This window comes from Rhinichthys klamathensis, unplaced genomic scaffold, assembly GCF_029890125.1.
Source record: "Rhinichthys klamathensis goyatoka isolate OS25496 unplaced genomic scaffold, OSU_Roscu_1.1 h1tg000301l_1, whole genome shotgun sequence".
NCBI lineage: Eukaryota > Metazoa > Chordata > Actinopteri > Cypriniformes > Leuciscidae > Rhinichthys > Rhinichthys klamathensis.
In genome coordinates this window covers 1,643,373-1,664,158 of record NW_026606820.1, presented here as the reverse complement: position 1 = coordinate 1,664,158, position 20,786 = coordinate 1,643,373, and the positions used below count along the sequence as shown (strand labels likewise).

The 20,786-nt window shown below is 38.6% G+C and overlaps 2 protein-coding genes across 3 annotated transcripts; both read left to right on the top strand.

The window, feature by feature from the left end:
• The first annotated feature begins 4,483 nt into the window (after nt 1–4,483).
• On the top strand, nt 4,484–14,893 carry xkrx (XK related X-linked). Of its 2 annotated transcripts, none has more exons than XM_056270309.1 (4): nt 4,484–4,684; nt 4,761–5,277; nt 12,120–12,385; nt 13,310–14,893. In XM_056270309.1, exons 2-4 carry the CDS (start codon nt 4,925–4,927, stop codon nt 14,110–14,112), a joined length of 1,422 nt encoding a protein of 473 aa, XP_056126284.1. In that variant the 5' UTR covers nt 4,484–4,684; nt 4,761–4,924; the 3' UTR covers nt 14,113–14,893. The 2 variants fall into 2 exon arrangements, with proteins under 2 accessions (XP_056126284.1, XP_056126285.1); XM_056270310.1 differs by having other exon boundaries at nt 4,484–4,688.
• A 689-nt stretch (nt 14,894–15,582) lies between these two features.
• Nucleotides 15,583–20,184, top strand: nox1 (NADPH oxidase 1). Its single transcript, XM_056270319.1, has 13 exons — nt 15,583–15,687; nt 15,785–15,880; nt 16,022–16,132; nt 16,217–16,301; nt 17,021–17,172; nt 17,812–17,993; nt 18,087–18,213; nt 18,293–18,385; nt 18,490–18,731; nt 19,176–19,338; nt 19,499–19,645; nt 19,748–19,872; nt 19,966–20,184. Exons 1-13 carry the CDS (start codon nt 15,643–15,645, stop codon nt 20,090–20,092), a joined length of 1,695 nt encoding a protein of 564 aa, XP_056126294.1. The 5' UTR covers nt 15,583–15,642; the 3' UTR covers nt 20,093–20,184.
• Nucleotides 20,185–20,786: the final 602 nt, after the last annotated feature.

The window sequence follows — 20,786 nt, the reverse complement described above, 5'->3', positions numbered from 1 at the left end:
TTAAATTGTAATGACCAATTTATTTAAAATGTAGGTGTGGTAAATGAATCCGCGCGTCTGAGCCATTCATTCACAGAGACACGCAGGACATGCATGATTCCTTTTTAAATCGTCTTTATGCATCAGTGATGATACTTAGTAGTTGTATTTTACGATTTGAGCTTGAGCTTTAGAAATGCTTGGGGAAATGTAGCTTGTGTGGACGCTACCGCACTACTTAATCAAAAAAGAGCTTCGCTACTGGAAAGCTATTTGATTCAGAAAACAGCGGCGCTACCACCACGCTACTGAGAAATGTAGTTAAACTAGTAGCGTCACTACTTGTAGCGACGCTACTGCCCAACACTGATCAAACTGCGCAGTGCTGAGCTGTGAGCACAGGTCCCACTAGGACATCGGGCCCTCATGCCACCCTCATGAAGTCGTTTTCTGACAGTTTGGTCAGACACATGCACATAGGTAGCCTGCTAGAGGTCATTTTGTAGGCCTCTGGCAGTGCTCCTCCTGTTCCTCTTCACACAAAGGAGCAGAGACCAGTCCTGCTGCTAGGTTGTTGCCCATCTATGTCCCTGTCCAGCTCTCCTTGTGTAACAGCCTGTCTTCCTGGTATATCCTCCATGCTCTTGAAACTGTGCTGGGAGACACACCAACCCCCCTTGCGACAGCATGTATGGATGTGCCATCCTGGAGGAGCAGGACTGCCTGTGCAACCAGATTGGGTTACAGACAGTGACAAGGACCCAAACAAAACTAGACAAATCAGTCAGGAAGAATATGGAGAGAGCAATTTTCTATGGCCACCACCTGCAAAAATGATTCCCTTTTTTGGGGTTGTCTTGCTGGTGCCTCTCAACTGCACCTGTTGTATCTTTCATTTGTATCAAAGCAGGTGAAACTGATTCACATTCACTTATGTTTCCTAGTTGGACAGATTAATATCGTTTAATTGACTTGAGGCCTGTTGCATGAAGCTAGTTGAACAAACTCTGAGTTTCAAAATAGGTTTGGTGTTGACAAATCCATATAAATCCAACCTGGTTTAGATCAGGTTCAATGGCCTTACAACGTTGTCAACCGACTCAACACTGTGCGATTTACTCTGAAGCGCGTGGACCTGAAAGTGTGTCGCATGCTATGCAGCGTATAACTATATCAATGCATGTGAATCAAATAAATAGGCCTAATAATTTACATACCATAGTTTCCCAAAGAGCTCAACAGAATACACATAAATTTAATCTGTTTTAAAGATTTATATATTAATGGATGTATTATATTTATTTTAATTTAAAAGCAAAGTTTAATATTGTCAATTTATATAATAATTGTATGAATATATTATATGAATTATCCATAATTATAATTCATAAATAATACATTTATAATAATATAAATATAATAAATAATTAGCAGCAAAATATGAGCAATTTTGTCTCTAAAATATTTTCACTATAAACGCCTTTAAATTTGGAGTGAGAAATACAGGGGAGTGGCTTTATTGCATATTTACTCACAGCTGATAGTGTTGGTCCACGATCTAAAACCTGTTTAGCGGTGTAGTGTAAATTACCATCAATGAAACCCACTAAAAACCAATCCACCTTATTGAGCCTGAAAAACCAGAGTTTGCTAAAAATCTTAGATATAATCTGTAGAAACTGAAACTGGCTTTGTGCAACAGGCCATACACTGTGATGATTGAATGTTCCCTTCATTTTTTTGAGCAGCATATGAAACAAGCTTTAATATATAAGTTTTTAAACTGATTAAGCTTACGTGTATTCTTTTGAGCTCTTTGTGAAACTATATAAAGGCCTATTTGTTTGATTCTCTTGCTTTGAAATAGTCCGATTTTTCTTTCCGCTGCCCTCTCAAACTTTCACTGTCTGCAGCAGCAGTTTATTCCTGCCATGTAAATGGATTTCATTTCATGATATTTTTTTTATAATTATCTCTTCTCAGAGAAGTGAATTTCGCGCCTCTCTCACAAGAAGTGAATCAAACTGACGCTCTCCATGTTCCGTGTGATTGGCTGTTTTCCGTATGTGTCACACTTTCAGAGTTAATCGCAAACTCTGGATTAAACCAGAGTTGACAGAAAAAGCTTATACTGAGCATTGCGAGCCCGTTGAACCTGATATAAACCTGGTTGTATTCATATGGATTTGTCAACTACTCTGGAACTCTTTTGTTCAACTAGCTTCGCGAAACAGGCCTCAGAACAAAAGAATTGTAGGCTATTTACTATATATTTTTGGAATTTGGTTGGGCCTATCTGCACCAAAGGGATGCACCTGGTTTCAAGGGTGAGGAGCCATTGTTATCAGATGTCTTGAAGAGACACCACCCAAAAAGGAGAACATAATTCTCCTAAGTTTTCAATCTTTCACATAATATGAGTGACTGCAGTCAAATTTAGACCATTTTACCAATCTCACTGAGACCTTGTAAATTATGCCAAACATGAAAGAGAAAAAATAATAGATTCATAAGATATGTTATGTGGAATAGACATTGTTGGTGAACTTTTTAGTGACTTGAGCCAAGGTGAGTGAAGGGGGGTAGGGAAAGTGATGCATAGATAAGCGAGGAGAGAAGTATGGGCAAGGCGGTGTCCTATACGCTCTTTCTTTGAGATCTTCTCTCCAGATTAATGTTATTGTTTTATTGCGGGGTGTTTGATCTCATGCCTTAGCAGGAAAACCAAGATGCAGGTGTTTTCAAATGTTTTACTGAGGCTGACTTGGTCAATTGCTCCTGTTTGCATTGGTTTATGGTCCTGTGAGGTCCTTGATTTGTAATTTCTAAAAACCAGGAATGTACAAGAATGTTGCAATTGCGAGAATGAACACACCACATGTGTAATACATTGAAAAAGCAACACCATTGTACCATAGGCTTATACAAAATCAAATATGAAGTAAGGTGTTTTTTAGTGCTGAAGAGGGTCTAAATAATATTTATAATGTATTAATTTATTCCATGTTGTGCCAATATGTACTGCCACAAATGCAAGCAGTGTTCATCTGTATATCAGTTTAACACCTGCAGTGGCGTCTCAGTTCAACATGGTCAGAGACTAAGGTCAATTGCATCCTTGAGTATACAAATGTATTTTGTAGAACTGGACTGATGGCAAGCTAAAATCATTTTCTCATGAGCAACTGAACATATAAAAACAATCATTTACATTGTTTTTCTAAGCAGAAATATGTACAGTATTGTATATATACAGTATATATATATATATATATATATATATATATATATATATATATTCCCTCTAAGTGTGTTGTATATGGTTAGAATGAAAATATGCCCTCAAAAATAGGTAATGTCCTTAAAATGTATTCAAAAAGACAAAATTCTGACTCTGGTGCGAAAGTAATAGAAATATTGTATTGCTAAATCAACTGTCTGGTACAGGTAACTTTTCTAAACACATGAATTTCACTATGAACACATACTGGTGAGTACAGCTGGCTATATTTGTACTACTGCTTTCTTCTTTTATTAGAAGTTTGTCCATTAAATCTCTGAGAAGTATCAAAGCCTCTCTTCTGTCCCCTGCCCTAGCATTTCATGTGAATAAATAGACAGCCAAAAAAAGAAATACATGTTATTTTAAGGCCTCAAAGATACTGCCATGATGTGCCATCTTTGTATAAATTAAATTCACGTTTCTTAATTTGCTGCCATCAGTTTGCCCTCTCTTCTGCATTGAAAAGAAAAAGAAGGCGTACAGAATATAACATTAGATCCATGCAATGCACAAAAAATTAGTTTAAAGTCCCCATGAAATCAATTTTTGTTTGTTTTTTGCTTTTAGTATGAATTATGTCATCTGTCATCTATGAGTTAGTGTGCTCCAAAACAATGACAAAATTCGCATTTAGAAGATATTCAAAACTTACAGTCTCTCACTTTCGCCAATGGAACAATGTTTTTGATGACATCACTCTGCACTTCAGCTTTTCATCAGATTTTCTGTCCAATCAAATGCTATAGAATCTGAAGCATACCGTCCGCCCCCTACATTAAAAATATACGCTGAAGCCGTGGCTGGAATCAGTCACAAATTTACTATTTTCTACATGGTGAATGGCACGTGAATGAAGTCTGGTTTCACCCGAACATGCACAGTCTGCTCGATAGCACAGAACGGATCATATGATAGAGTCTGCGCATACAAGAAAACCTATCGGACCCATTTGATTTATGCACAGAATGCTATATTTTAAAAGTCATATGTAGGAGATTAGGAGAAGAAACAGTTAGAGGGAGGAGGGCACTGCTGCTTTACCGAGCTCAATGGCTCTGGCTGAGCTGTGATATAAAATAAACACTTTTATATCACACATTTTTAAAAAAGGGGAGAAGCTTTTCGATATGTCCCGCCCTGTCTTCCTGTTTCAGTGGAAAATACGTCAACACATTGAATAATGCTGCGCGTTTCAAGGCACTTCAGTGGGCCTTTAACCACATCCGGTGTGCACTAGGACCTGTGGGAATCCAGCAGCTCGAGACAGCAATAATAACAGCGCAGGCTTTCAGTCACTCACTGCATTTCGGGACACACCTGGCTTTCTGATCAGAGACAATTCCGTTGAAAGTCTCTCTTCGAAATGGAAATAATCTGACAGTTTAATTAATCGATGTTGGTGGCATCGTAATGTCTAGATCGGTACGTAGCATGTTTTTAAACACCGAAGATCACTAACGTTATACTATTTAGGTACTAATGTTACTTTCCTTCCCAGCATTGCATATGTGGCAATGTGCATATGAGCCGAGTTCACATAAATGGACCACGCAGACGGTCAATTGAGATCCGAAACATCGACGTCGACGATGACGTTTCATGAACAATGACACTAACGCTGCGAGGATCGACACATATTAAGCGCACGAGAAGTGGGGAAAGATGGAAAACAACAAGGCGAACGAGCATGACATCACAGAGGTGGTGGCGCAGCAGTCCGCCGTGAACAAGAGTGAGAACGGTGTCGTGATGGTGATCAGCCACAGTAACGTCCAACCACCCTTCAGTGTGCTGTGGGCGACGGTCCTGTACTGCGCGGAGTTTATATGTGCCTCTGTGCTCAGCAGCAGGTACCATGACACTGAGAACGTGGTGTGGATGGGACTGACTATTACATTCATGCTGGTTCCGTCGGTGCTGACCCAACTCACACTGACCTTCGTGCACCGGGACTTGGGGAGAGACCGACCCCTTGTGCTCTTCATGCATCTGCTTCAGATGGGGCCTATCATAAGGTATGAGAGATGATGGTACTTGATGATCACATGACCATAATATTGATAAATACCGTAAATACGTATCGTGGTAGGCCTATGTTTATTTTTGAAAGTCAGTTTCACTTGAAACACGTGGCTAGGGGTGTAACGATGCCCTCATGTCACGATATCACGACACTGAACTCTCGATACGATATTATTGCGATAACGTTACTCCAAGACATATGGTAAAAGGTTAACTAAAAATGTAGCTTAAAGGTGCTCTAAGCGATGTTGGGTGTCGTCACTTCTTGTTGACATTCGAAGTATTGTCAAACAAAACAAATAGAGGTCTCTGCAGACGGTAATAGGAGTTACCCACTGATCTATATAATGTCATTCTAGATCAGTGGAGTTACCAGATCAGTGGGCAAGGCCATAAACATAGGGGCGTTTTCAACCGTGTTACCTGATTTGCCACGTCACAGTGTGGGTAGGTCTTAGGGGTGGGGTCGGGAGAAGGGCATAATTTTCATTGCATGGTTTATAAACACCCACCAGTTTGAAAACACCCACAAATTTAGAAATACCCACTTTTGTTCCGCAGAGACCTCCTACTCAAACAAAACGGAGGCTAGCTAGACCCTCCCTCCTCCTCATCCCGTCCCCTCCCCCTCCCTCTCCCTTGTGTTGGTTAGTCGAACATGAACGTGCATTTAGAAAAACAAAAAAAGAAATGGATTTACCTACCTGTCCACCAAAAACAGAGCTACCCGAATGTCGGATTGGAAGCCCTTATGCCGGCGGAGTTCTTGCCACCTTTCAAAGGCTTTTCCAATGTAAATTCGGGACTTCGCGTTCCTTATCCTTTTCCCTCTTATTTGCAATTTGTTCATCGGGACGTCGTCTCTTTTGTCGTGTGTCGCCCATATCAAACTTAAAGAGAATATAATTCTGACTTCCCTCTTCATGCTTCTCTCCTGCACACCCCCCTTCATGTGTACGCTACGCGCCATAACCCCCCAAAACCTTCTTGTTGTTGGTTATTGGCTGGAACACTGTTTATGTTTCGTGGTGTGGGTTAAAGGACAAGTTCGGTATTTTACACTTATGGCGCTTTTCCATTACCAGTACCAGCTCGACTCGACTCGACTCGCCTTGGCTCGCCTCGACTCAGCTCGGTTTTCGCTCCGTTTTCCATTGCAGAAACTACCGCCACAAATAGTACCCGGTCGTCATAGCGACGCATTTCGTTCCTCGTTGCCCCATCAAGCTCTCGCTGGATCCTCTCTTCGGCAACCAAACAAAGGAATGTCTGCACCTCCTCGTTTGACCACGGCGTATTCTTCCGAGTTGCCATAATAATAGTAGTAAGTTTAGAAACTATCTCTGGCCAAACTAGGCCTATTTAAAATACTCCATCTGGCGCGTGCAATGATGACGCAGATTCTCTGTGACCAATCAGCAGTCGGCATTGTTTTCACGTCACATTTTAGTATCGGCTTAGCTCGCCTCAGCTCGCTTAGAACCTCGCCGGAGGTGGTACGAAAAAAAGTACCCGAAAGCAGGTACAGGTACAACTTTTACACAGTGGAAAACCAAACAGAGTCGAGTCGAGTCGAGTCGAGTCGAGTCGAGTCGAGTCGAGTCGAGCCGAGCCGAGCCGAGCCGAGCCGAGCCGAGGCGAGCTGGTACTGTGTAGTGGAAAAGCGCCATTAAAGCCCTGTTTTAAGATCGTTTCTGGTGAAATAGAACGGTTAAGATTAAAATTTGGACACATGCTGCTGTCCCGAGAATTTTCGGTTTCCCCCCCCCCCCCCCCCCACACACACCTTTTATCATAGTTTTTGTCTCAAGTCAATTGAGTTGACTCCATTGACTTGACTTGGGACAAAAACTACAGCGATTCATATGGATTATGGATTATTGCAGCGATTTTTGTGTGAGCATATCAGTGAACACCCCTGACCACTCGGTGAGTTTCACGTCTTTGTAAACTAAAGTTTAATGCGTTTTATGGTAAATGGACTGCATTTATATAGCGCTTTCACAGACCCAATGGCCACCAAAGCGCTTTACAATTTGCCTCACATTCACCCATTCACTCACTCATTCATACACCGACGGGCGACGGCAGCCATGCAAGGCGCCATCCAGCTCGTCGGGAGCAGCTGGGGTTAGGTGTCTTGCTCATGGACACCTCGACACTTGGTCAAGTGGAACCGAGGATTGAACCACCAACCTTCCGGTTTGTAGATAACCAACATGAACAACTGAGCCACTGCCGCCCCCAGTGGCTCAGTGGTTCATGTTTTAGGAAGGATTGTTTCTATGCAACCATTGTGGAGGTGGGGGGGGGGTGCTACCACAGAAACCGAAAATTCTTGGGACAGCAGCATGTGTCCAAATTTTAATCTTAACCGTTCTATTTTATCAGAAACGATCTTAAAACAGGGCTTTAAGTGTAAAATACCGAACTTGTCCTTTAACGTTAGCCCAGTTTGTTTTTGTTGCTGTTTGTGGAGCCTGGGGTGTCTATAGAGACCGCGTTTTTTACAGTGGGACAGGCAGCTAGCCAATAGTGAGGAGATGTTTGTAGCCTGTATGTGACAAAATGTTTTGGCCTAAAAAACGCGTGACATCGCTTAGAGCACCTTTAAAAAGCAAAATTTGGTATTACATTGTGGGTATAAATGAATAGGCTCGGACCTGGTGCTGGTAACCCAATGCACAGGACAACGGTGACACCAGAATAAAAATAGTCATGATTCTGAAGCTGAAAATACAGAATTTTAGACGAATGCTTGCACTCTGTCACTCACTGGATATATTTAAAATGATGTTGGACACTTTTTACTGGAAACATGACATTTGGCATTTTCAGGACCCACAAATATCCTCTTATTGCATTATTATACATTATATTCAACAATATAGATAGTTTAATGTAGTGCTGACTGCTGACACTAAAACTGTAAACTTGATTTTTTTTTTTATCACGTAGTAATTTTCATTTTGGGTGAACTAAACGCATATTGTCATTATCCACGTTACATATTATTGCATTTTTTGTATTGTGATATGTGACACGATATATTGTTGCACCCCTATTGGCTACAAAAAAAGCTATTGAGTATTTCCTCCATTATTGGCCATGAATTATTGTTATTGTACAAGATGTGTTCCATGTCGCTAATATGAGAAGCTGTCACAATATAAACTGACATTAAGCATTATAGGCTTTCAGCTATACTTTTACATTAAACAATTAAAAACAATAAAATCTTAAATGTCAACTGTAATGTAAACATATCAAACCATTATTTGGGCTCCCCTAAAAGTAATTTTTTGGATCTCGTATAGGAACAGTACTTTGGACCTCATATGTAGTATCTATAGCCTAATCACTATTGTTTGGGGTCAGCAATATTTTTTTTAAAGCAATTGAATATAATAGGTTATGTTAATGTTATTAATTTTAACCTTTAATATTATTCTACTAAATGAGGGTTCCCTGTAAAGTTTGCAGCATTAGTTTGGAGAGAATTTTTTTTTTCTTTAAGAACCTGAGATATTTACAAATGAATCAATGTTTAATCGAATTGTGTACTGCTGTATACTGTGATATTTTCAAAGAAGGTTATCATACTGTTTTTACTAGCATAATAATTCAATGGCATAATAACATTCACACAGTACAACAGAAATATTGGATATATTGGAAGTCTCCCAAAACACCTTTCAGATACAGTACTCCAATTGCTTCAGGCATCTGTGCGTTTCAAATTTCAAAATGTGTTTAGTCTTGTTGAGCAAATACTAACATGTTTTCCGGGTTATTAAGGTGGTGTTTGGGGAGTTTACAAGGTGAAAGAGAGTAAAACCAAAAGTTCCCAGCGAGATTTAATCTTATTGGTTGGAATTTAAAGTCTTCCTTCAGTTATTCTACTCCGTTTAAACAACACTGTAATTTAGGAATATGTGGCTGATCCCACAAGGACAGACAGATACTATCTAGGTCGTGACCGGTGTCATATCGTATTCAAATATCTCTTTATAGGCTCAGGCTGTTGCCTGTGTACAGTAGAAATCAATGTCAAGTCTTGCGACTTGTGTAAGCAATAGATTTATACTCTCATCAGGGCACTACACTTGCTTTTTATGTATTTAAAATGTATATTTACAACTCTCTTAACAACCACCAAATTAAATTGTTTAAAATAAAAATGCATTTGCTTAGCAGATCATTTCTTGCCAAAGAAAAGGCATGTGGTTTAGCATTCAGCCTTCAGGTCTGCAAGAGCTTCATATCAAATTGAAATTAGAATTTTTTAGGTTTATTTATTTATATAAAATATTATACTATTGACTGTACACTACAGGCAACATAGCACATCTGTTTCATCGCTTATTGTCAAGTCTGATAAAGTATTAGATGAATGCAGTGTGCAGGCCTAAGTTGTGGACTGACTCCTTCTTTGGTATGCTGAGCTGAGGTCGGTAAGCAGTCAGTAGACTGTAAAGAGCAGATGAGGGCCAGGGTCAGCTCTATAAATATCTAACACAATGTCATAAAAACATTCCCTTGAATAGGAAATGTCTTATCTGACTAAACTCAGGTCAACCTGTTTCACAGTAAACATCTTACTGTATTACTTGAGTGAAGAGCTTTTGAAGAATGACTCTTAAAGGGATAGTTCGCCCAAAAATGTCTTTAATTACTCACCCTTATGCCGTCCCAAACTCGTAAGACTTTCGAATAAAAGCCTAAATTAAATCTGTTCGTCATAAAGCGATCGAGTCTCTTCCGAAGATTTGGACTAAACCGCTCAATTCATATGGATTAGGTTTACAATCTCTTTATGAATTTGAAAGCATTTATGTCATGTGAACATTTTCTCCTGTTAGTATTGGTCATACAATTCTGCATGGTTATAACATATTTGAACGGTTGTTGTGTTTTGCTAAATTTGGGCTGCAAACACAGATGTTGCATATTGAATCCTGTTATAGTACTGTATCCTTTGGATGAAAAAAAAACAAACAAAAAGCATCTGCTGGCAAGTATTAAATATCAAGATCAAATATAGCCACCTTCATCATCTCCTTCTATAATAACAGGCTTTGTAGTTGCCTCGTAGAAACCAAAGGCTGTCTTTAGTAATCATTTTACGAAGCTCTAAATAACCTTTTAACAGGCTCCGGTTTCTTTGTGCAAGTCAGGCCAAGCATTCTAATATGGCAGACAGCTCTCAATTTATTAGATTAAGATGTTGTGCATCAGATTATGCCAAAGTGTAACAAGCCTTAAATAGCTTTTTTTTTTTAATAATATCTGTAGGTGCTGCTTTTCATGAATTTTACTGCAAAAGATGACTGAGGTGGTGAAAGATGACTAAAAGGTATCATCATGTTGAACAAACTGAAATCAAACATGTAATATTAGTTAGGGTTGTACATTTTATTTACATGTTTTCGAATAAACATGACCACTTATGCAAACTGAAACAGCCGCTTCCACATGTTGTGTCTAAGTGTTATAATTCTTGCTCAAATCATCCTTCTCGTTTTACAGCAAAAGAGGCTTTCACAGTGACTTTGATGTGATAAAATGAGCAGAAGTCATTCATTTTAATTTTGAGTTAGGGCTAGGGTTAGATTTGAGGCAACATGGGCAAGAGAGACATTTGGTGAGGCGACAGTGTGAGCAGGGTGAAGCTCATGTGATCCGTCACCTGATATGTTGCATTCAGCAGTCGAGCACAAGTAGTGCTAACAACCAACTATCTACACAGAGACGTGACAACCTCACACAATTTAATCACACAATCAGTGTGAGTGACTTTAAAGGGATAGTTCACCCAAAAAATGTAATTCTAACATCTTTTACTCGTGTCGTTCCAAACCTGTACAATGTTTTTTTTTCCCGTGGAACACGAAAGAAGATATTTTGAAGAATGTTAGTAACTAAACAGTTTTGGTTCCCATCTTGTATGGAGAAAAAACCTACACTGAGGCATTTCTCAAAATATCTTCTTTTGTTTCACCACACAAAATGAATTCATACAGGTTTCAATTTTTGTGTAAATTATAACTTTAAGAATAATACTGTTATGTTTTGTGATTTACATAGTAAATCACAATCAATTCATTCATGTGAAGACACAAAAACATTATTAAATGGTTTTATTTATTGTTTGTACACAGCCATTTACACAATGTTTTAGTGTTCATGCATCCTGTTGGGCACTAGAAACAGAGCAAATAATTTGTATAAAGTTGATTATACATACACGCACTGGTTCAAAAGTTTAGGGTCAGTACATTTATTTTGGTGGAAACATGATCCATTTTTCCTCCTTCAGTATCATTGGTGAATAGCCGTTTTAAAAGAACAGAATTTATTTGAAATATAAATATTTTGTAACATTATAAATGTCTTTAATGTCACTTTTAAACAATTTAAGGTGCCCTTACTGAGTAAAAGTAAATTTATTTATTAATTCAATTTGATTAAAGTTTAAAGGCAATACTTTATTCAAATTAAGGGTTTAATGTTGTACACACGCCGAACATGCATACACCACTGTTGTGTAGTTTTTACCCAGAATGAGCAACACCCGTTTCTCTTATTTCAGCCAAGCTGATAAACTGGTTTGAAAGGGTTTATCGCTAAGATAATGCTGCCACCTTGTGGAAACTAAGTGTATGAGTAGTAAAATTCTACTGTGTTTGTTCAAATTGGTAAATAGAGTAATAATAAGTTTATTTTATGTTGTATATAAATCAGTAGTCATATCCTTAAAATCCATTGTAAACAGCAGAATTTGCTTTTTTTATTTTCAGTATCTGACTGATTCCTTTTTCCTTTCCTTGAACAGGTGCATTGAAGCTCTTGTTGTTTACTGGCAGGCGGGTAAAAAGGAGGAACCATATGTTACGATTTCAAGAAAGATCAAGCTAAAGCATGGCAGAGGCTTAGGCTCAGCCCTCGAATGTGAGATCGGACACTCTGAGCGCAAGCTAGCCGTCCACCGCAATGCCTTCAAGCGCACAGCTGTCATCCAGGCCTTCCTAGGCTCCACTCCTCAGCTCACTCTACAGCTCTACGCCACCATTCAGGAAAAATACGTCCTTCCCCCGCGCCGTGAGTTTCATTTATTTACCAGATTTCAATTGTAATATTGGTAGCACTTAACGGTTACACTTTATTTGAAGGTGTATGTGTTGCAGTGTAATTATTCATTTAAGTACTGAGTAATAATAATTAACTACATGTACTTACTATTGGGTAAGGGTTATGATGAAGGTTTTGTTTAGGGTTAGTTGCATGTAATTATGCATCATTTATAGTTATTACTATAATTACTACATGTACCACGTATAACAAGGACACTGGAAAATAAAGTTTTACCCTCTGTACAAAAAATTCCTATTAGTTAAATAAGTGATAATGGGCATAAAAAAGGGATAATGTACATCAAACTGGTTGTTATCGCTAAATAAACCCCAATCCTGATCTCCCTGTCGGGGTTTATTTTGCGATAACAACCAGTTTGATGTACATTATCCCGCTACTTGCCACATAAGTAAATAGGTAGACACAAAATATTGATTTCAGTAAAAAAAAAAAAATTAGCTCATTAAATATGAAGTTTTCACCGAGAAAAACAGTTCCCAGAAAGCGGGAGACATGAAAGAAGAGCCGGCCTAAAATACCCAGATAAGTGGCCAATATACAGCGTTGCTATTAACGACAGTCATTATCGGAGAATAACTGACCCCGAAATGTCGCGATTGACCAATCAGAATCAAACATTTCAGAGAGCTGTGATAATCTTTTAACAATAACATTAGTTAAAAAAAATACAAATGTCCATTAAATAATATTAACAGATGCAACAGATTATTTTAATATACTAGTAAATGTTGAAATAAACACAACTAAGATTAATAAATGCTTTAGAAGTATTTTCATTGTTAGTTCATGTTTAGTAGTTAACTAATGTCAACAAATGGAAACCGTTTAGGATATTGTTTACACTAATGCTCATCCTATTTGTGTTTACAGTTGCCCTGATGATCATTTCCTTGATATCAATCGTATACGGGGCTTTAGTTTGCAGTGTTCTGGCCATACAGATCAAGTACGACGACTACAAAGTGCGAATGAAACCTGCCGCCTACCTGTGCATGATCCTCTGGCGAGGGTTAGAGATCGCCACACGGATCACCACCTTGGTGCTTTTCAGCTCAGCGCTCACGTTCTGGGTGGTCCTGGTGGGCCTGACCAACCTGTTGATCTTCTTCTTCCAACCATGGGTTGAGTTCTGGGCCAGGAGGGCGTCACTGCCTGAGAACATTGAGATGAACTTCAGCAAGCTGGGCACCACCGTGGTGCTCTGCATGATCACGTTCCTCTATGCCTGCATTAATATTTTCTGCTGGTCTGCCGTGCAGCTGGACCTGGCCGACCACGACCTGGTGGAGAAACAGCCCCGCTGGAGATGCTTGGCAATTTACTACACCTTTCGCTTTATGGAGAATGTTACCCTTATCGTCTTGTGGTACTACTTCAAGTCTGACTTCTACGTATACGTGTGCACACCACTGCTGGTGGTGCAGCTTATCGTGTGCTACAGCCTGGCTGTGATCTTCATGCTGGTCTTCCATCAGTTCTGCCATCCGTGCCGCAGACTCTTCCACTACAACGTCGAGGACTGTCTACGTTGTGCGTGCTGCTGGAAGAAAAAGCAATTCGAGCTACCTGCAGACCGTGCAGAAGGTCTTCAGGAACATGCACCTCCTGACCTCGCTAACCACCTGACAGATAGAGAAACCGATATTGTGGATGATATCATGGAGGCAGCATGAATTAAGTTGGCTGTTTGTTATTGTAGCTCTGTTTGGGGCCATGCTAGGCGTATTTGCACATATCCTGACTCAGGAGTATTATTTCGAGATGAACTATGCTATACCTACTGTACTTGGTGAAGGAACAATTGATTTTATATGGTCCTAAAAGCTTCAGGAATTTTGTTTTACGTCATTTGGAGCTTTCCTCCAAAAAAGGAGATGTAGAGCATGATAACCTTATTACATTTATGTGGAGAGGGCAGCTCATAATTTATTAATTGTAGTGCGCTGACCATAGACTGACCCATTTCTTCTTGTTGGCCATTGAAGACCAAAGAATGCCTTCGGTTGAGTTATGCTGTGATGATTCACAAAGGCAGCTTTCATTAGGGAGCTGCATGGCCAGGTGTGTGGGAAATGTGCCAATTTTGGAGGAATGAAAATAGTAACATTTTAGTACCTGCTGCACTAACTTTTTCCAGGAAACTGTGACTCAACTAGCCAAAGAGCCTTCTGAAATTTTCTTAGGTTTGCCTCAGCAGCCCTGTGCTTTTTATTAAACCTCTAGATTTGGAGAGCCTTCTTTAATGTTGGTAATTGAACTCTCATTTGCCTTAATATTGTGTGATATTGTAATTTTGTGCCTGAATAGACTCATGTTCTTAATTTTCCACTGGCAAAAAAAAGATGTCTGTTTGTTTATTTTGTATGGAAATATTTTTGCCTGTGTTTGCCTGAATTATGTGCCTCTTAAGTACTGAGTTGGAATATATGAATAAAGATGCATTGAATATTTGAATCATGCCTGATAATTGTGATTGTGGTTCATAATAGATTTTTTAGGTGAATCATATGAAACCTGAAATATGAAACTGAATATATCAGGGTCAATTTTCAATTGAAAAAATTTGCATAGCTTATGTTGTAATGCTGGAAGAAAAAAATACATTAGCCTGCTAGACTAAATGTAATGCATAATGTAAATGGTCAAATATTTTGCCTATATAATATAATGGTGTTTGTTGTGCTGTTTATTATATAAAAACATTGTATCACACTTTTTTTATTTATTGTAATACAAATAGTAATGAGAATAATGACTGAGCATAATGTAAAGTAAAACGTTAAAGAAAAATGTCTTAACGCATTTAATGTGAAGGGCAAATGTGCCAATTTGTGCCCAAACTAAAAAACAAATCTTTATAAAAACAAAAACTTCATTTTCTATACATAGGCCTACGTGTGATACGCTCGTTCTTCTTTTTTCCCCCTTCTTTTGTGAAAATAAAATCGGCTGACATTTTGTAACGGCCGAGCCTTTCTTTATGTAACCATTTCCAGTCAAATAAGACGCACAGACAAGTTCAGGTAGCTAAGCTTCCTCTCGGGAATTTCTTCAGACGTGCAATGCAACAAAATCATTATTCCACAGCCTATTTCCTGGTCAGTGATGACATTAGAGGGCGGTGTCTTGAACGGGACAGGTGAGTAATATAGCACTCATCTGCGAGGAGTGTTCATTCGTTTATACAGCGTTAGAGAGTAAAGATGGCCAACTGGATAATCAATCACGGGCTGGGCGCTTTCATCGTGGTATTGAGGCATTGTTTTGATTGCTATTTGAATAAAAAAAGGATAATGCAGTTAACCTGAGGTTAAAATAAGTCGATCTTTTTATCTTTATTTGTAGGTGGTGTGGATGGCCATCAACATCTTTCTGTTTGTCCACTTCTACTTATTCTATGATCAGGGACCACAATTTGAATACACTCGTGAACTTTTAGGGGTAAGTTTGACAGAAAAAAAGCATTCTCTAAGAGAAAATAGTAGCCTACATTAAGGAAATAAATGATGTATTTAATAACATATTTTTACAGTAAAAATAGATAAGCAGAGTGAAAGTATTTAAAGGGACTGTTTCTTTTAGCCTGCATTGGCCTGGGCCAGAGCTCCAGCTGCTGTACTCAACTTCAACTGCATGCTGATTCTTTTGCCAGTTTGCCGCAACCTGCTGTCTCTTATCCGTGGCTCTTTCATGGTGAGTTGCTGCTGCACACTTGCACCTTTGTGTTTGAGATATGAGACCCTCTGTAAGTATTTGCCCTCCTGTCTATTTTTTTAGTGCTGTGGACGAACAGTGAGGAAACAGCTGGACAAAAACCTTACTTTCCACAAATTGGTCGCTTACATGATTGCCCTAATGACAGGTAAGCAACATGTCCTTGAAAACTTAATAGGAAATCGTTGTGCATAAAGTAGGCTAGACTCTCACCTGGAGTATGTTTTACAAGAAAGTGCTCTCATGATAGCTATTCAGAACATTCACACTGGCATTTTTTTTTATGCTGTGATGCAACAACAGGATACATAATCAAACATTTTCTCATTGTTAACAACACATCAATCACAGCCTGAGTGGTAGTCTGAGTATTTGACCCCTGATAACCCTGCCTATAGCATTGCAGGCAGTGTTATTCTTCTAGGCCAAATCTGGATAAACATTGACAAAGTTTTGATTTTGTAAGAAGCTGACTGTAGTATTTAACACGTTTGTGTCTGGCTAAAGAAATATATGTTTTATCCATCAGGACATGCCAGGTTTTTTTTTATGCTATCACATGTCAATGTGAAAAGACAGATCAGAAAAGAAAGAAAGAAAACAACTAAAAAAGTTTTTGTCCAAAATGCTGTATTTTAAGTTCTATTAAACAACTTCATGAGTTAGAGCAAGAGGTACTCAGGGGTTCTGCATGGATATATAAATCATATTCAACTTAATCATATTTTCAAACTTAATTTCAGATTTGCCAGTAAACTATTTTAATAAACAAAAATTAGAATTGTTGTAACATCCATTTTATGTTTTTACATTTTTACTTTGACATGGTATCTGATTTTGACCTTATGAAATGCCTCTTTAATGCAGCGGTTCACACTGTCGCTCATTTGCTTAACGTGGAGTGGTACAGCAACAGCTTAGATGGTCGATATGGGCTTGTCGCCGGGAATCTGTCCATGCTCGACGACTCCCGTCAATTAAATACTACTTACCTTAATCCAATTCGCTCCAGTTCTACGGTGAGTTGCTGTACTTTTCATTGCTTTTATTAAGGTTTTTGATATACACCCTTTCAAAAAATTGGGGTTCAATAAAATTTCTTTTTTATTTATACTTTTTTTTTTCAGCAAGGATGCATCAAATTGATCAAAAGTGACAGTAGACATTTATAATGTTTAAAAAGACTTCTATTTCAAATAAATGCTGTTCTTTTTAACTTTCTATTCATCAAACAATCCTGGAAAAAAACTATCATGTTTCCGCTAAAATATTAAGCAGCAAAACCGGTTGTGCTGATCATAAAAAGTAATGTTCATTGAGCCTATTCATCCTATTATAATTATATCTGAAAGATCATGTGACTGGCGTGATGGCTGCTGAAAATTCAGCTTTGCCATCACAGGCATAAATTACATTTTAAAATATATTAAAACATAATGCATTTATTTTAAATCAATATTTCACAATATTACTAGTTTTAATGTATTTTTGATCAAATAAATGCAGCCTTGTTTTTTTTTTTTACTTCTTTCTAAAACATTTTTAAAAAGCACTTACCAACCCCAAACTTATGAACGGTACATTACAACTGAGTTCTATACTGTATTTTTTTCTGAGGTGTGATATGCCTGCTCTAATCTTGTTTCCTTCTTCTCCAGACTCCAACGGTTTTTGTATTCACCACTATCGCGGGTCTCACAGGTGTCGTCATAACTCTTGCCCTCATCCTTATTATCACTTCCTCTATGGAAGTCATTCGCAGAAGCTACTTTGAGGTCTTTTGGTATACGCATCACCTCTTCATCATTTTCTTTGCTGGCTTGGTTTTCCACGGTGCAGGGTAAGGACTATTTACTGGTTGAGGCCAATTTTAAAACTAATTTATAGTAGATTATTAAGAGCAAGTAAAACATGCGGTTTGGTTTATGTCCAGACGAATTGTGCGAAGTCAGCAAGAGACCGATCCACCTCACAATAATTCCTTCTGTGAAGACCAGCCAGAGAACTGGGGGAAAATTCCCGAATGTCCAATGCCACAGTTTGCCGGAGGGTTTCCTCAGGTAAAAGTTGTCAAATTTACAAATGATAGATTTATTTTTGGTGGTGGCTGATTTCAATTGGCTGAATCCTCTGTTGCAGACCTGGATGTGGGTGATTGGACCGATGATCATTTACCTTTGTGAGCGGCTGCTACGTTTCATTCGCTACATGCAGCCTGTCGGTTATAGAAAGGTGTGTTGTCGCGAACGTTTTGACAAAACTACAAATATATAGTTCATCTGAACCCCATCACGATTGCTCTGTAATCAGAAACTGTATTCATGCTTGTATACTAGATTGTAATCCGCCCATCCAAAGTGTTGGAACTACAGCTGGTTAAGTCTGGATTCAAGATGGAAGTCGGCCAGTATGTGTTCCTCAATTGCCCAGCCATCTCTCAGCTGGAGTGGCACCCATTCACCATGACATCAGCCCCGGAGGAAGACTTCTTTAGTGTGCACATCCGCTCAGTTGGAGACTGGACTGAAAAGCTCATCAGTATGGTCCAAAACCTACCAGAGGGTGGGCAAGGACCTAAGTATGTACTCTTTGCCATTTTACTTATTCTCTGGGCACAACATATTCATGCAATCTTCAAACTGCGGTTTAATTTCAACTTTAAAATATGCATGAAACAGGAGTTGCAATAGCCTTCCCTTCCCTATTGTAACGCATGTCTGAGTGAAACAAGAATGTAGGGCGCGGCTTGATTTTCCTCTATCAGAAAATATTTGGATGATTGTTGTTTGCTATTGCTGTGATCTCATGTGAGTGACAGAGGGAGGGGGAAGTTATTTTGAACATCAATCATGAGGGCACACAGATTTAAAAAAAAAAAAAAGATGTGCATGGATAAATAAGTCATTTATAATAAACACTGACTATTCCATAAAAAATGAAGAATTGTCCATTTTGATTTCTTGGTGAAGTGTGATAAACAAAATATCAAGAATAATGTATGGATCTTTTATTTTTGTGTCAGGATGGGTGTGGACGGTCCGTTTGGAACCGCGAGCGAGGATGTATTTCATTACGAGGTCAGCATGCTGGTGGGTGCTGGGATTGGAGTGACCCCATTTGCCTCTATCCTGAAGTCCATCTGGTATAAGTTTAAAGACTCCGACCCCAAACTACGAACAAAGAGGGTAAGAACATTTGGGACGTAAATAAGGAAGTTAGTGCAAAGGTCAAGTACAACAACTCCTGTTGTCGCTGTTATATTACAAAGGTCTTTATGCCCTAGATAACAAAGTCCGGCATTTCTTGAAACTCAGTTTCCTTACCATTTCTGACCTTTGTGTTTAGATTTACTTCTACTGGCTCTGTAGGGAGACACATGCCTTTGAGTGGTTTGCAGATCTCCTACAAGTCCTTGAGAAAGAAATGGAGGAACGAGGAATGAGGGACTTCCTCACATATAAGCTCTATCTCACCGGATGGGACCAGAGTCATGTAAGTGCAAAAAAATAAATCTCCTGTGATATGAACAGTAAGATTAACTTGAAGTATGAGTAATGTGCGCATGTCACAGAACATCTAATCTTGCGTTTACAGGCAGACCATGCAATGGTGCATTTCGATAAGGATACAGATATCATCACCGGCTTAAAGCAGAAGACTCATTATGGCCGACCGAACTGGGATAGAGAATTTGAGCAAGTTCGGCAAGAGAACCCGTCGTACGTTTTAAACTTTTTCATCATGTTATTGCTTCTTACATATGATGCTCATAAAATTTCCCAACACTAACATTTCATTTTAAATATCAATAGGTCTGTGGTTGGAACATTCTTGTGTGGCCCACAAGCCTTAGCGGAGGTCTTGGAGAAGAAATGTGTGAAGTATTCGGACGTGGATCCACGGAGAACCAAGTTTTACTTCAACAAAGAGAACTTCTGAGGAAATATTTTACAGGAAACCGAATTCTCGTGAAAGACTTGCGCACTAGGGATTGTGTTCTTCAGCAGTATCATGATTTGTCATTTCTCAAATCTTTCTCCGTTACTGTGACATTACGTGAAAAGGGACAACCTTCCTGCTGGAAAGTAAACAACTTGCTGGAAGGGACTAATTCCACATCTGGGTGAAAAGTCCCCTCATTGTATTTCTTTTTTTCAAGGTTTGGCTTTTCAAGTTCCTGGTTAGAAATGAATCACCAAGAATGAGGGAAATAAGACCTACTACACCAGAATGTATTGTGTTAATAAATGCCTCCTTGTGTAAATACATGCACAGCTCTAAAATTAGCATGGCAAGAAGCTACTGAGCTTTTGGAAATTTTAGCTCCTTGTAAAAGTGAAAAAGAACCACACATTATCTGATCTAGCATGTCACATTTGGTTAGTCACTGGTTGTGTAATCATACAAGAGTTTTTTTAAATACTGTACATTATAAATATTATATATTCTTTGTATATAAAAAAATATTTCCAGTTTATTTCAAAATCCAGTTCTTTATTTTTTTCATTAGCAGTAGATTGTGAAACACTACTATTAATAAACAACTGATTTCACTTAAAATAAGAAAATATCACTAGAAAACAAAAACAACAACGAAGTTACAGATGTGGAACTCTTGCAAACCAAAACAAAA

Excerpts from the sequence above, each read along its gene's own strand:
- nox1 (XM_056270319.1), top strand. The coding sequence starts at position 15,643 with ATGGCCAACTGGATAATCAATCACGGGCTGGGCGCTTTCATCGTG. Across the intron at positions 19,646-19,747 it reads CCGGATGGGACCAGAGTCAT|GCAGACCATGCAATGGTGCA; the intron begins GTAAGTGCAAAA and ends TTGCGTTTACAG. Across the intron at positions 19,873-19,965 it reads GTTCGGCAAGAGAACCCGTC|GTCTGTGGTTGGAACATTCT; the intron begins GTACGTTTTAAA and ends AAATATCAATAG.
- xkrx (XM_056270309.1), top strand. The coding sequence starts at position 4,925 with ATGGAAAACAACAAGGCGAACGAGCATGACATCACAGAGGTGGTGGCG. Across the intron at positions 5,278-12,119 it reads CAGATGGGGCCTATCATAAG|GTGCATTGAAGCTCTTGTTG; the intron begins GTATGAGAGATG and ends TTCCTTGAACAG. Across the intron at positions 12,386-13,309 it reads ATACGTCCTTCCCCCGCGCC|TTGCCCTGATGATCATTTCC; the intron begins GTGAGTTTCATT and ends TTGTGTTTACAG.